We start from the raw sequence: 16,212 nt of genomic DNA on the forward strand, positions 1-16,212 counted from the left end.
GGATCTCACTGAGTTACTTAGCACCTCACCATTGCTAAGGCTGGCTCTGAACTCTCGATCCTCCTGCCTCACCCTCCCAAGCTGCTGGAATTATAGGCATGCACCACTCTGCCCAGCAAGAACTTTTTGAAGCTCTTTTCCCACTTGTGCAATCTGACATCTTGACCCAGTACCACAGAGTTATGGTTGTCAGTAAAATATAGCTAATTGTTTCATTTAAAGGCCAAACATAGGCATTAATATAATTTATATGTAATTGTATGGCATTAGTAGGAGGAAATTATGAATTAACTATTAAAATAAGTCCTATCTTAAAAACTGAGTTTTCATGATGTGGTTTTTTTTTTTTTTTTTTTGGTACTGGGGATTAAACTCAGGGGTACTGGACCACTGAGCCACATCCCCAGACCTATTTTATATTTTATTTAGAGACAGGGTCTCACTGAGTTGCTTAGCGCTTTGCAGTTGCTGAGGCTCACGATTCTTCTGTCTCATCCTCTCAAGCTGCTGGGATTTCAGACATATGCCACTGCGCCCAGCTTCATGATGTTTTAGTGTAGTTTAGTATTATGTAAAATGCTAGTAGGGAACCAAGTCAAATGTAGTGTGGGAAATGCTACATTATACATCTGGCCTTGAACCCTTTAGAGTAACTTTCAGCACATTAAAGGCTTTGAGTAGTCCTGCAGGAAAGAGAGTTGTGTACCCTTTTTCTTTTCTTTTCTTGTTTTTTTGTTAAATACATACATGTACTGTATGGAAGTCTTTGGGGAAAATCTCACATGAATTATTAAGAAAGTTAAAGCTGTCTATGCTTATGCTATATTTAATTTTCTTTGTTCAGTCTCTTGGGAAGATATGTTTATTTATAGTCCTGAAATTATTCAGGTTACTATATATTCAAATATGAGGAAGTGAAAAATTGACCTGTTCTGTGTTTTCAATTTTTTTTCATTTGAATATCTATCTTGTGATAGGCCAATTAACTATTGGACCCAAGGTATTCTCAGAATTTTTTTGATTAATAAGCATTATGCTTTAGAAAATACAGGTTTTAAAGGACTTCTCTTCAGTGATTTGTAGTCTTTATGCAACATAAGTAAATCCAAAAGAAATGAGAAATTCAGCAGCATAATATAGGTGGTATAAAACATGGAATTAAAATATACTTAATTCTTTGATTAATCATGTTAATCAGTAATTGAATTATCTGAAATTTAAGTATTCATATATTCAAGTTAAATTCTTGTCAGTTAACATATCAGATTATTTTAGGGCATTTGGTTGTTTTTTATTTCAGGAAAACATTCCTTGAGTATGTCAGTCCGAGGGAGACAGGATTTAGAAATTCAAGGTCCTCGACTTAACAACACAAAAGAAGAAAAAACATCTATTAAATATGGTCCTGATCGACGTTTAGACCCTATAATCACTGAAGAAATGCCACTATTGGAGGTATTTCACTTCTTAAAATGTAATGGACTCAGTAATTGACATAGCTGGAAGATACTTTAAATAAATTAATTTTAGACTTTGAAGTTGTTAATATTACATTGAACTATACTTTTAAAGTCTTGTTAGGCAAATTTTAAAGAAATTTAATTTACAAAATAAGGTAATTATATAAATTCATATTAAGTCACAGCCAGGTTATAAATTTATAAACTTTAAAATAATAGAAATTGGGAATACATTTCTAGCAAACATTTTGGTTATTAAACTCATTGGCTTTTTTGTAATTTGTCAAAATATTATGTGAATTAATGCTTGTAAAGTATTTAAGCAAAATAGAAGTATTTTGGGAAAAAAAGCAGTATTTCCTTCACCCTCTTATCTCACCCTATCTTATTTTCATATAGTATCAAAGGAATTTTAGTTACAAAATATGTCAGAGTAACAAGAGAAGGAAAAACATATTATTTAGTTGAAAGACATTTTAATATCAGGGAAATTAAAGTATTATGGGACAGGAAGTCTCAAAGAAGGGGGATTCAACTGCTCCAGAGAATTTAGGAGCAAACATTTTAAGCATCTAGAAGGATTTGCTTTTGGAGGTGGAGTGTAATGGGGATTGAACCCAGGGGCACTTAATCACTTGGACATTCCCTAGCCCCTTTTAAGTTTTTATTTTGAGACAAGCCTTGCTAAGTTGCTTAGGGCCTCACAAGTGCTGAGGCTGACCTTGAACTTGAGATCCTTCTGCCTCAGCCTCCCAAGTCACTGGGATTACAGGTGTGTGCTACCACACCTGGCAGAGAATTGCTTTTGATATGACTGTAGTTCATCAACTTCTAGTCTTTATGCCATTTTAATATTTCAAGTTTCTGGAAGAGAAAAACAGCCCACCTTGGATCAAATTTCTTACCTGAGTGCAGATCAAAAGTAGGGTTGTGTCATAGAAGTGTATAAATGTGAACACTGGAAGGAGACCCTTCTTCCTGCATCTTCAGGTTTCCCTAGTGGAGGTGTTTTTTATCTTTTTATGCCTTTCTTGTGCACTTAATTATAGTTTTAATAATTATAAGTAGAGTCATACTACACATGAAAATGGTGATGAGTGATATGTGTGTTTGTGTGTGTACATGTGTGCATATATGCAGTGTATGTATTCTACCCAGATTTGACACTTACTCAATTATGTTGCATTTAAATGTAAATAAAAGGCATATGGAGTAGAGCATCATTTTCTGGTTGAAAAATATTTTGTACATGTTTAATCTTTGATCTGCTGTCTTTGACCATGTTGAGGTTTTTAACTTACATGAAATCATATTGGATAGTTTTTTACTTTGTTGGATATAAGCTTTATATTTAACAATAGGCTTCCTTAGTCAAATTACAGATTAATTTATTTTTTTTTTCACCCTGCTGGGGGGTCAAACCCAGGGCCTCTTTTATGATAGGCAAGTGCTCTATCATTGAGTTATATCCCCATCCCCAGTTTTATTTATTTATTTTTAATATCTGCGAGTTTTAAATCTGGAGAGTGTATTTCTTTTCTTCTTTTTTTTTTTTTTTGTACCAGAGTTGAACTCAGGAGCACTCGAGTACAGTGCCACATCCCCAGCCCTACTTTGTATTTTATTTAGAGACAAGGTCTCACTGAGTTGCTTAGTGCCTTGTTTTTGCTGAGGCTGGCTTTGAATTCACGTTTCTCCTGTCTCAGCCTCCTGAGCCACTGAGATTACGGGTATGGACCACCATACCTGGCAAGAATGTATTCTGGATAGCAAGGGGACAGAGATCAAACTTTGTTTCTAGTCCCAATACCATTAATAGGGTATGGGCAACCCATTGTGTTATCTTTTTATTTACCAATATCCCTAAAGTACCCTTTCCTGTTGGATTGTTTTTGTATGCCTCCTATTCTGTTTAGTAATTATTACCTCATTTCTTTCTGTGTCAGTACTATACTGTTTAATAATTTTTTTTAATCTGACAAGACAAATTTATTTCATAATCTTTAATTTTTTTTCATGCATTTTGTCCAAGCTTGTTAAGTTTCCACAGTAATAATTTTGATTAGTATTGCATGGCTATAACTAGAAGTTAAGAGACTGAAGAATAATTTAAATGACTTAGAATTTAAATGCTGCTTTAGGGCTATTCAGCATTATAGTTGTAAACATTTGTTTGGGATTGTATAGGTAAGAATTTTTGAGATCTTTACTTTTGGAAGAGAATATTCTGATCAGTGTAGTTGAAGTTGTCAAAATAAATTATTCCTTTTTAAGTGAGTCTTCTAGTTTGTAATTTTCATTAAGCTAGATCACTTAAATGTTCTTCAGTTATTAAGACTGTTAATGTACAAGTAGTTTTTAAAAGCAGTGCTTCTCTGATAACATTGGCATGGATAGAGCTTTACTTTTTTAAATATGTGGCCTTACTGTGTCGCCCAGGCTGGTTTCATATTCTTGGGTTTAAGCAATCCTTTGACCATAAGCTCTTGAGTAGCTGAGACTACAGGAGCACACCACCATGCCTGGGTTTACTTTTAGACTTAGTTTTGTCCCTAATTATCTGTCCTTTGAAAGTTTCTTTAATTATAAAATGATGAAAGTTGAACCAGATGAAATGATTTTAACCTCTGTTGAGCCTGGCACTGTGGCATATGCCTGTAATCCCCACATGACTCCAGAGGCTGAGGAAGGAGGCCATCCTCATCAATTTCAAGGCCAGAATCAATTTAGTGAGACCTTCAGCAACTTTGTAAGACCCTGTCTTAATAAACAAGTAGAGGGCTGAGGTATAGCTCAGTGATAGGTACCTCTGGGTTTAGTCCTCAGTACACAACTTTCTTAATTTACATTCATCTTGTTTTTGACAACACTTGTTCTTTATTTAATCTTGCATATGATAGTTTAAAAAAATTGTTACAAAAATGGTGTTAAAAATGCAGATCTTTCAGTAGATCAACTTTCTACACATTGTTCCTTAAATTTAAAACATACATTTATATACCATTTTTGGAGGTGTGGAATTAGGATGAGTGACCTTTTCTGGGAGTACTGGGATGGATTTTCCAGTCTAAGTTTGATTCGGTCTTTCATGTATTAAACTGCATTCAGAAGTTGTTACCTTAAGTTTTCAGTTTTGGTTTCTTCCAAGTGAGAACCTAATGATAATTGTCATGTAATCTAAGAACAGTATATATCTAGTTTTTAGCAGCAGATAAAAAAAACGTTATTAGTGATGCCACGTTTTGGCCCCATGTCAGTTATTAATTAAAAGCCTGAGGTTGTTTGGAGTACTGTGGGTTTTATAATTATGTATATGTTATCAGATGCTCTTCATTAAGATCCATGGTATATGGTTTTATTTTAAGGATGTATATTTAAGCTTTTTAATCTGACAGTGATAAGGATTATAAGAATGATTGTTATTTTATAGTCATGTTAAATTATTTATAGTTTTTCTTGTTCATAAGCTACAAAGTTGTAGAATTTTTATAGCTTTGTTTTGTATTTTACCTTTAATAGCTCAAAATCGTGGCTGAGTAATATTGGTCTCTTTGTCTTCCTGTGTTTTCTAAAATGGAGCTGTTTATTTTTAAACAGCTATCAGAGAATTAATGAAATAGTTGTAAACCTTTAGTAAAGACATACAGCATCTTAAAAACATTACTCATTAGAAGTTCAAAATTTTTAACAGAAAATATAATAATGTTTTTTCCCTCCAATGCAGGTGTTCTTTATACATTTTCCTACAGGACTTCTCTGTGGAGAAATTCGAAAAGCATATGTAGAATTTGTCAATGTCAGCAAATGTCCTCTTACTGCATTGAAGGTTGTTTCTAAACGTCCAGAGTTCTTTACTTTTGGTGGTAATACTGCTGTTTTAACACCACTGAGCCCTTCAGCTTCTGAAAATTGTAGTGCTTACAAGACTGTTGTGACAGACTCTACCTCTGTGTGTACAGCACTCATATCATCAGCTTCTTCTGTAGACTTTGGAATTGGCATAGGGAGTCAGCCAGAAGTGATTCCTGTTCCCCTTCCTGACACTGTTCTTCTGCCTGGAGCTTCGGTCCAGCTACCAATGTGGTTACGTGGGCCAGATGAAGAAGGTGTCCATGAAATTAACTTTTTGTTTTACTATGAAAGTGTTAAAAAGCAGCCTAAAATACGGTAAGTATGATAAAATTTTAAAAATTTTACCACTATGTTTAATATAGGTATACATATTTGAATCAGTGTTTGATATTTGTTTAATATGTATTTTTTATTGAGAAATATTCTCTTCAAAAATGCATATTTTTATATGAAGTCATCCCAAATATATCTTAATTCTAGATAACCAAAAGTAGAAACTATTTAATTACATTGATCTTTTGTCCATAAACTGCATGATTCTTCTAAGTGTGACTAAGTTGTCACAATAATGAAACTAACAAATAACAATGTATTAAAATATCATGTCATTTGTATATGAAGCAACCTAACTACAGTCATTTGTTTTTAAGAAAATTACTTTGTTTTCCTTAGTGCCTCCCTCCAATGTATGAACAAAATGTCATTATGGTGTATTCAGAACAGATGATTAGAGTGGAATTAAAGTGGGTAATCACTGAAGAAATCATACCTAACTGACTTACCAGAACCTGTCGCCTGTATATTGCACAGCAGAACATTTTATATGTGATAATTCCCTTCTCATTTTTACAAAATTAACTAGGAATAATTATGCTACATTTATTTTATTCAATGGAATGTCTAAATATCTTGTAAAACTTTGAGGGTAAAAATGAGGTATTTATAAGTATGGGTACATTTTAAGTCCTCAGTAAATGGTAATTTTCCACAAGATAATGGAAGGGGAGTATTCTGGGCAAGGCAATCAAGGAAGGCTTTCTGGAATGTGGTAGTGGTGAAAAGAGCTTCCAAGGACAGTAAAGATGTCAGGATTTGCATATCAAGGGGGTAGGCAAGAGAGTAGTGGGATGTTCCAGGGAGTGACCATATCTATGAAAAAAAGATTTGTAACTTAGAAAATATAAATTGAATATAGTTTGTTCAGCCACAGTCTGAACTTAGTGTGAAAGAAGTAAAGGGAACAGTCTTTGAAATGTAAAACTGTATGGTGAAGAGCTCAGTAGTTGTACAGTAACATTGGAAACACTATCAGAGAAGAGGCATAATTGAGATATTACTATATGAAGCAAGTTAATAAGCCTAGAGTCAGGGAGGTTAATAGTTTCCTTCCAAATTGAGTAGAATTAAACTAAAGATGGGCTAACTAGTAATTTTAATTTATTGTATCGTCTTTGTTTTTCTCAAATATGAATGGTCCTGAATTATCAAGTTTTAAAATCTTTATTTGTAATTAGAGAATGATTTTTAATTTTTAATTAATTTGCATGTATTTACTTCTTCAGACACAGAATCTTAAGGCACACTGCAGTTATTTGTACCAGCCGATCTTTGAACGTGCGAGCTACTGTCTGCAGAAGTAATTCTCTAGAAGATGAAGAAGGCAGAGGAGGGAATATGCTAGTTTTTGTGGATGTGGAAAATACCAATACTGTAAGTTAGTTTAGAGCTGAATTTTGTTTGTAACAAAACATTTGAATTGTTTGCCCTTTTTAAAGTATAAGTTCTTTTTTTACTTCACAGGACAATATAAGCTAGGAATTTGGGAATGTTCATATAGAATATTGGGAAAACATCTTAATTATCTATTAACTCTATAATCTTATCCCTTAGAGTCTCTTCAAATGAAAGGGTCTGCTGATATTAATATAATACATATTTACATGATATATAGACCCTTATGCTAGTGATGTAATCTAAAAGAAATCTCTTAAAGTGCTTTCTAGTCTCATCATTGAGGTATATTCCATTGACATAATTAAATTAATGAAATTCTATAAGATTTCATACACAGTATTAACTTAGTAATCCTTTAGTTATATATTTCTAATAGTACTGTTCCTTTAATATAAGGCATTTCCAAAGTTTCACCATTTTTATGCACTCTAAATAACTGAATGAATGTTCTTGAAGAAGGAAATGTGATCTCATACAACTTTAGACTCAGATTAATTCGGTAGTACAGATACTACTTGAATTGTTAGTATTCTCTTGCTTTTAGCATTCATAAATTTGCAAGGTCGCTTTTTTTTAGAATATTTAATGTTAATATGCTAGTACTTTGATCTTCAAAAATATTAGTATGTTTATTAGTTGAACAAGAAAGTTTTTAGGGGCTGGGGCTCTAGCTCAGTGACAGAGTGCTTGCCTCGCATGTGAAGGGCACTGGGTTCGATCCTTAGCAGCACATGAAAAAAATGAAAACATAAAATAAAGGCATGCTGTCTATATTCAACTACAAAAAAAAATTAAAAAGTTTTAATCATTTCAAATATTAAAATAGCTCTTATTTAGGAGAATAAAAAAATTATGTACTGTTTAAATTGCTTCATGTACACATAGGCTACGTATTAAGGCTGTATTTTGTTTTTGTTGCTTATTTTTTTCCTTGCCTTAATTGAATGAGATCTCAGAAATATTAAAAGAAATAAAAAGTCCATGTTTTAATTAAAAATTGACAACAAATAATTTTTGACCTATTAAATATTGTCAGTACACTTATTGTGCTAGATTTTAATAATGCAGTGCCTTTCAGTATTTTTAAATTTACCACTGGATGTGCATTCTAGTTAAAAATACTCAGATAAAATGTTTATTTTTCTGTTTAAGAAAAGAATTTAAATAACTTCAACTTTCTGAAATGTGCACAATTACTTTAAGATTAGAAAAATCTCATCTGGTGTTAATTGGTATGGACTTGGGTAACGTCTGAATTTTGTTCTTATTGGAATAGTTTAATTTAGTGCTCCTTCTCTTTTTCATAGAGTGAAGCAGGTGTTAAGGAATTCCACATAGTACAAGTATCAAGCAGTAGCAAGCTCTGGAAGTTACAGAACTCTGTAAATCTCGCTGAAAATAAAGGTTTGTGCCTTTATCCCTCTTCAAAATAAATTCTGACAACATTGCTTGATTTTTCAAAGTAGTACCATAATATCATAAGGTTATTGGTGCCATCCTTAAAATTATCTTTTTTAAGCATTAAATTGTGCTTTCCTTCATTGATGTGATTGTAAACCAAATTACCCGTTTTGATCCAGTCTTTTCCATCTTTTTATTTCTTTCCACATTTTTCTACTTTTATTTTTCTTTCTGTTCCATTTTTCCCCCATTTGTAAAATCAGTACCTGAGTATGTAATCACTATGAAAAATTTAAGAGTTTAGTAATGTATGTACTAGAATATGGATATTTCTGTTTTCTTCATTGCTGATAGACTGGTGAATAGCTATACCTATATTTCTACTACTTTTTGTGTATTTTCATATCTGTAACATTCAAACAAAAGAATATGCATACTGTGTCATATGCATTGACAGTTGCCCAGAATATTCCTATCAACTTGTCATCTTATGAATAATATAAGAGTGTCTTATGGTTGTAAGATTGATATGAAGCTGAAAATGATATTGACTTTTACTGGAAAAGAACTGAATGATGTATTTCAAAAGACATAAAAATGTTCATATCCTTAGCCTCACATTAATTCTCATATAATCCTTATAATCTTTATATAAAAGAATTAATTTAAAATCTGGAAAAATTCATGTGTTCAGAGTAGTTTATTATGTTATTATGTTTAATGGGGAAAATTTTTTTGTGGCTTCAATGCAAATTATGCTACATTTCTAACTTTGGTCATTAAAACGTACTCATTGGCATTTTAAAAGTGTCTGCAATAGTGGGAAAACACACCCACATAGCAAAGTATGTGCATTAGATTAGTGTCATATATATGAGAAAATACTGAAAGGAAATGAAGAAATAATAGAGTGGTGGGATTGCCACCTTCCAGTTATGATCTTTTAAACTTGTTTATTTGGAACATCTCTCACATACATGTATTTTGAGAAAACTGAATTTTATCCTAAGAAGTTAATGAAGAGTGACTTCATTGAAACGAAAACAAAAATGTTTCTAAAGTATTAATTATAATTACAAATTGTTTGACTGAAAAAGTCTGAATAATTAATTAGATTTTACCTTGTCATAATCTGAGGAATATAGTAAACTTTTCCCTTTTCTTCCTAGAGGCCAAACTTGCCAGTAGGGAGAAGGGAAAGTTTTGCTTCAAGGCAGTAAGATGTAAGGAAAAAGAAGGTAAATGCATTTTACTTTTATACTTTCTTAAATGTTCATTTTATATTTTGTGGCAATGATATGATTAGTTTGTTTCCCCCTCTTTTTTAGCTGCTATGCAGTCCTCAGAAAGGTATACCTTTGCAGATATCATCTTTGGAAATGAACAGGTATGCATATGAACACAATGGTATTTGATTTAAAAATTAAAAAAATTCTGGGATATTTGACTATTTTAGCAAAACTGTTGCTTTAGTAGTCCCCACACTCTGTGGAAGGTGAACATTTCAACTGTTGAGTTTTACAACCTGTGCTCAGTCCCTAAACAAACCAAAACTATAATATAAACCATACCATTTTAGTTATTTAGAATTATTTCTCTTTTGAAAATTTTATATGAGGTAAACATAATTCTTGGAATTTAAAAAAAGCCGAATTATATAAGGGAACTTCTTTGTTAGGAGAAATGGTTCCAGTACAATATATAGATATTAACCCCAGGATATTGGGATATCATTTTATGGTTCTGATATTCAAATAATAAGCTAGACACATTAAGGCTATCTTGTAATTTTAAAGGTATTACTGTTGAGGGCAATAATACTCCATTATAATTGTGTATAAGAATCATCTTCAGGGTCTGGAGTTGTAGCTCAGTGGTAGAGTGCTTGCCCCTCATGTGTGAAGCCTTGGGTTTGATCCTCAGTACCACATAAAAAAAGAAATAAACAAAAATATTAAAAAATATTTAAAAAGTATTGAATATTATTATCTATCTATCTATCTATCTATCTATCTATCTATCTATATATAAAAGAATCATCTTGAGCTGTAGTTTTTAAGCTTTCAAAAAATGTTCACTGTAGATCTTATTAGATGCAGATTCTGATTCAGTAGAATGGGGGTAAGAACCTAAGGTTCTAAATAGTTATACTAGGTAATGTTGAGGTTATTAGTTTATAGACCCTAGTTTTGAATGTCAAGATTCTAGATGATTTTGTTAAAGTATAGGCTTTGCCTCCTCACCTCTAAAGCTATGGTTCATTGCATCTTGAGTAGTGGTTGGGAATTTCCATTTTTAACCAACCCTGCAGATAATGTGAACAGATTATTTGGGGACCTACTTTGAAAAACACTGGACACACATTATACAATTTTGTGTAATTGTATATTATTAATGGGATGATTTTTTGCTTTGTGTTCTCTTTGATAATTCCAAATAACTTTATAATTTTGTACTTCTTATCCTTGGCTTTCATTTGATACACCTCTGTGACAATCTTTGACAATTTAAGGAAGCAGCTGGAAATATTTCATGGCTATAAAAGCCCAATGGAGATAATATGCTTTGAATGGTTGAGTTTAGTTTTGGGGTCTTCAGTTGTTTGTTTTGTTCATTTCTTTAAAAAATCTAAAAATTCCAGGGCTGGGGCTGGGGCTGAGCGGTAGAGTGCACACCTGGTGTGTGCCGGATGCCCGGTTCGATCCTCAGTACTACATAAAAATGAATAAATAAAGTAAAGGTATTGTGTCCAACTACAACTAAAAAAAATATTTAAAGAAAAATCTCTAGAAACATCAGTATGGCTCTTAAATTATATTAAGGTTGTAATTGTTTATTGTATTTATAGTTAAATAACTTTGTATAAGACTACTGTAGAAGGCAGAAACAAAGACACCTCCCTTTTTTTCTTTTTAAAAAATTTGTTTGTTTAGGGGCTGGGATTGTGGCTCAGTGGTAGAGTGCTCACCTAGCATGCTCAGGGCCCTGAGTTCAATCCTTAGCACCGCATAAAAATAAATGAATGAAATAAAGGTATTGGGTCCAACTACAACTAAAAAAAAAAAAAAATTGTTTGTTTAGATATACATGACAGTAGAATGTATTTTGACATACATACAGGGAGTATAACTTCCCATTTTTGTGGTCGTACACGATGTGGAGTTACACTGGTTGTGTATTCATATATGAACATAGGAAAGTTTTATGTGATAACATTTCCCCTTTTGACACATCTGGTTGAATAAGTAAAACTTATCAAGTACTACAGATTCAGGAGAAAACTGTGGGACAGTGTTTTATCAGAAAGTTTCACTCATAAGGGAAAAATATATTTATTTATTAATATTTATTTATTTATTCTAATCAGTCAAATATTTATTTTCTATCTTATAGCTTAAGTCTACATGATATATACATAGCCTGTAATTCATGAAACCATAAGTGCAGAGATTTTACTGTGAAGCATAGTATTCTATTAAGGGAAGTACTATAGTTCTGAGTTCATTTAAAATTCTTTTCTCATGTTCTTTCATGTCAAGTGTAAAAGCCAAGTTAATGCCAACAACTGTTTGTATTCTGTTTCACTGGATATTGTCTTATGTTCTATGTATTCGAATGAGAAACACTTTGCTATTTTAACAGTAAAATATTTATTTTCAACATTTTATTGTTTTATTCATCCTCCCTAGATATTTGGAAGTCCCTGAGAGTATAGATTGATTATTTTGGAGTGACATCTTTTAAGGTGTTGAGTAATTTGTACCATATCTTTTAAGTGATCCAATAACCATCCTGTATTGAACCAAATTGATAGGAAGTTACTGAATAAGCCTTTTGGGTATATGTAAATTATAAAATTGTAAATTTTGGCAGGGTATCTTTAAATGAATGATATAGAATAAGTTCTGACAAGACATTTAATTAAAAGAATTTACATACAGATATGATTTTCTTTTAACAGATAATAAGTTCAGCAAGTCCATGTGCAGATTTCTTTTATCGAAGTTTATCTTCTGAATTGAAAAAACCCCAAGCTCAGTTGTCTCTGCATACAGAAAAACATTCCATAGAGGATGCTGTGAGATTGATTCAGAAATGCAGTGAGGTGGATTTGAATATTATCATATTATGGAAGGTATGTGCTACTAAATTATTTCAGCAAGCCTCAGTTTTTTCCCCAATGTGAAGTACAGTTTTATTTAAGACATTGCATTTCCCATTTATAATACAGAGCTTACAAAGTGTCATGTTATTTCCTTTCCCTATGTGCATGTTCCATATTCAAGTATTGAGAATGTCCAGTAATTTAATACAGCAACTCTACTTAAAAACTGCCACAGAAAGATGGTGTATGATGGCCTCACAGATATTTGGTTCTCAAGCTGAAGAATAAATGTGTACTACTGTTCATATATTTTCTGCTTAAATTTTTCAGATTCAATATTCCAGTTGTTTTATAACTTACTTTTTTTTAACAGTTCTATAAAACTTTTAAAACTTTTTGCCTAAAGAATTAATTCAAATTAGATGACTCTTTTCCTGTGTTATTCTTATCTCTGTGACTGAGAATATTGTGGATATGGTAAGCATGTTAAGAGCAGGGGTTATTAAACTTTTGATATTCTTTATTCTGGAAATTTCCATATACTTTTATAACAAAGGAAACATAACATCATGAGCCCTTGGGTACCATTATTACGGTTTCAAGAGCCATTAATTTCTTGTTATTCGTGTCATCCATTTCCTTTGCCCCCTCCCTCCTTTTTTTCATATTTACCTTTATTTTTTTGTTTTTTATTTTTGTTACTAGGGATCGAACCCAAGGCCTCACACCACTTGTTCTACCACTAAGCTATACTCCTAGCCGTGTTGTATTTTTTGGTTTGATTTGGTTTTTTCAGTGCTGAGGATGGAACCCAGAGCCTTTCACATGCTAGGCATGTATTTTTTATGTATTTTTAAAATGATGTATTTCATCTATAAATATTTCTGTATGTACTTCTAATAGATTTAAGACGTTTTTAGCAGATGAAGACTTTTCTTTTCATTGCTAGGGATTGAACCTTGGGTCTTGTACTTGTTAGGTAAACACTTTACCTCTGAGCTGTACCTCAAGTCCAACATTTTTGTTTTAATATAATTTTTGTTTAATATGATATATTTTTGTTTAATCCCATAATATTGTTATCTCTCCCAACCAAATCATTTATAATTCCTTAATAATTTTCTAATTGTTCCTCTGTTTAGTTTCCTCAGGTTATTTGAAAATACTATTGAATTTTAAAATACCGGTGTTTTAAAAATTCAGATTCAAGTAGAGTCCACATGTGGTCAACCAGAATTAGTATTTAGGCAGTAGTTTCCCTTAAAATGAACAGCAGTAATATAAAATCATTTTTTTTAATAGCACACCCTTTTGTATCATGCATATATTATTTTATTTAAAAAAAATAATACTATTGTGAAATTAAGGATGTTCTTGGACAACATCCTTACCTCAATTCTGTGACAAAGCTGTGATTTTGTGTCACCTACTACAAGAACTAGCGTAGATAGTCCCATTGTAGGTCATTAAATTGATTAAAATTTTGTAGATTGTTATTTTTATTAAACCAGGTGTTTTTAAATGGACCATTTTTGTTGTTGTTGTTGGGAGTATAGCTTTGTGGTAGAGTATTTGCCTAGCATGTTCCAGTCCCTGGGTTTGATGCCTAGCACTGCACAAATTCTTTAGGTATTTATTCTAAAGAATAAAAATCAGAGCATTCTAAAGAAATTTTTGCATATCCATGTAGCACAGTTCACAATAGCCAAACTATGGAACTAGCCTAAATGTCCATCAGTGGATGAATGAATAAAGAACATGTGATATATATATACACCATTGAGTTTTATTCAGCCATAAAGAATGAAACTATGTCATTTATAGTTGATTATGTTGAGCAAAGTAAGCCAGTCTAAGGGAGTCAAGGATCATATTTTTTCTCTCATATAGAAGCCAGAGAGGATAATGGAAAATAAAGGTATGGGGGGATGGTGAAGGGAGACCAGTAAAGAGACTGGGAGGTGGTGGGGAGGAAGACAGGGAAAGGGAAAACACTGCAAAATGATCTTGACCAAATTATATTGTTAATATGTGCATGTACAAATATGCAAAAACAAATTCCATTGTTATGTATAATTATATGCATCAATAAAAATTTGAAAACAGCAAAGAGAAGGTTTATAATGGGGGAGATTTTTTATTAATAAAAATAAACTGTTTTTGAAACCAAGCTTCATAAGAGTGAACAACAGGTGAACTGTTGCTTAAGTAATCTGATAACTGTCATTGATTATAAAAAGTGTTTTATGTTAAAAAGATTAGTTACATCCTATTAGCTTGAAATTAAATGCTTTTAAAGCTGAAAATCAAGATTATCCTGTTTTTAGGTTCAACAGTATTGCCCCTTAAAGTAAACCACCATTCATTAAGTAAATGTATAACAGACCCTTGGCATTCATGGCTGTCACTCCATAGGCTCATGCCATGTAACAATCTGTAATATTTTTGAGACAGGATTTTGAGTAATGTATGCTATATTCTGTTCTCATTTTGAAATCCACAATAACTTTGGCTGGGAGGAAAGTTTGACTTTTTTGAAAAATGGCCCTGAACAAAAGCCCACTACTAGTGTCACTGACAACATGAGGAAGAAAGCTACCTAAAAGTGTGATTATCCTCTATTGGAAAGTGGAAGTTTGAATGGGATATGAAGTTTGATAGTAGCTGGTACTTATAAATGTATTGCTACTCAGTTGACAAGTGGCTGGTAGATTGTTTTTTGAGTGAGAACTCTAGAGAATGCAGAAATGACACATTAAATTAAAGAAGTCTTGAAAAGTCATTTTAAATGTGGAATAAGATACACAGAAAGAATAGGACTCTTGAAGAAAATATGATTCAAGAGAAAACTAAGAACTTAAAAAGTTTTATGAAAAAGGAAGTTGGAAAAAGAAGATAAAACTCTTAACCAGTCTTTGCCAGAAATAAGTTTGTTTAAAAAATTTAAGCTTTTATGCAGAGAGGAGAATGCATGATGGGTGATTGTTGTTCAATTTCATGGGACTGTTAGAAAACATGTCTGACATTGTTTCAAAACCTTATTCATCAACCATTCACTCTTGAATTAAAGGTCACCTCCCTATATAACTCCTGGGTTTCTGGGTTCTGCACATAAGGATGCTGAAAAGGTTCTGGGATATTCTATGCCTTAATGCAATACAATTCAAAAAGTATATACCGTTGGGAGATTGGGTTTTAGCTCAGTGGTAGAGTGCTAGCCTAGCATGTATGAAGCCCTGGGTTTTATCCCTAGTAAGATAAGTTCAGAAATTGGAAGTAAACACACATTTAGAAACTTTTTTTTGATGTTGGGGGGGTACTAGGGATTGAACTCAGGGGCACTTGACCACTGAGCCACACCCCCAGCCCTATTTTGTATTTTATTTAGAGACAGCGTCTCGCTGAGTTGCTTCGCAGTTGCTGAGTTGCTTAACAGTTGCTGAGGCTGGCTTTGAACTCAGGATCCTCCTGCCTCAACTTCCCGAGCCACTGGAATTCAGGCGTGCACCACTGTGCCTGGCTGGAAACTTTTTATAGCATTTTGACTGAGTAAATTTTTGTTTATTGAATCTAATAGGCTTAATTTTTTAAAGCCAGTTTTTTTTAACTATGTTTACATGATGTGACAATAACAGTATATCAGAGCCATTTAAAGATATG

The 16,212-nt window shown here is 32.5% G+C and overlaps 1 protein-coding gene across 5 annotated transcripts in view; it reads left to right on the forward strand.

Annotated features, from left to right (window-relative positions):
* Positions 1 to 16,212, forward strand: part of Trappc8 (trafficking protein particle complex subunit 8) — a 92,995-nt gene that overhangs the window by 59,769 nt on the left and 17,014 nt on the right. For all 5 annotated transcript variants that reach the window (XM_027935682.3, XM_071602824.1, XM_027935683.2 and 2 more), the window contains 7 exons: positions 1,301 to 1,455; positions 5,185 to 5,627; positions 6,875 to 7,022; positions 8,354 to 8,450; positions 9,617 to 9,685; positions 9,776 to 9,834; positions 12,409 to 12,582. In XM_027935682.3, coding sequence (XP_027791483.1) covers positions 1,301 to 1,455; positions 5,185 to 5,627; positions 6,875 to 7,022; positions 8,354 to 8,450; positions 9,617 to 9,685; positions 9,776 to 9,834; positions 12,409 to 12,582 — 1,145 coding nt within the window. The remainder of the gene's footprint in view (positions 1 to 1,300; positions 1,456 to 5,184; positions 5,628 to 6,874; positions 7,023 to 8,353; positions 8,451 to 9,616; positions 9,686 to 9,775; positions 9,835 to 12,408; positions 12,583 to 16,212) is intronic.

The sequence above is a fragment of the Marmota flaviventris genome, chromosome 16, assembly GCF_047511675.1.
Source record: "Marmota flaviventris isolate mMarFla1 chromosome 16, mMarFla1.hap1, whole genome shotgun sequence".
Classification (NCBI taxonomy): Eukaryota; Metazoa; Chordata; class Mammalia; order Rodentia; family Sciuridae; genus Marmota; species Marmota flaviventris.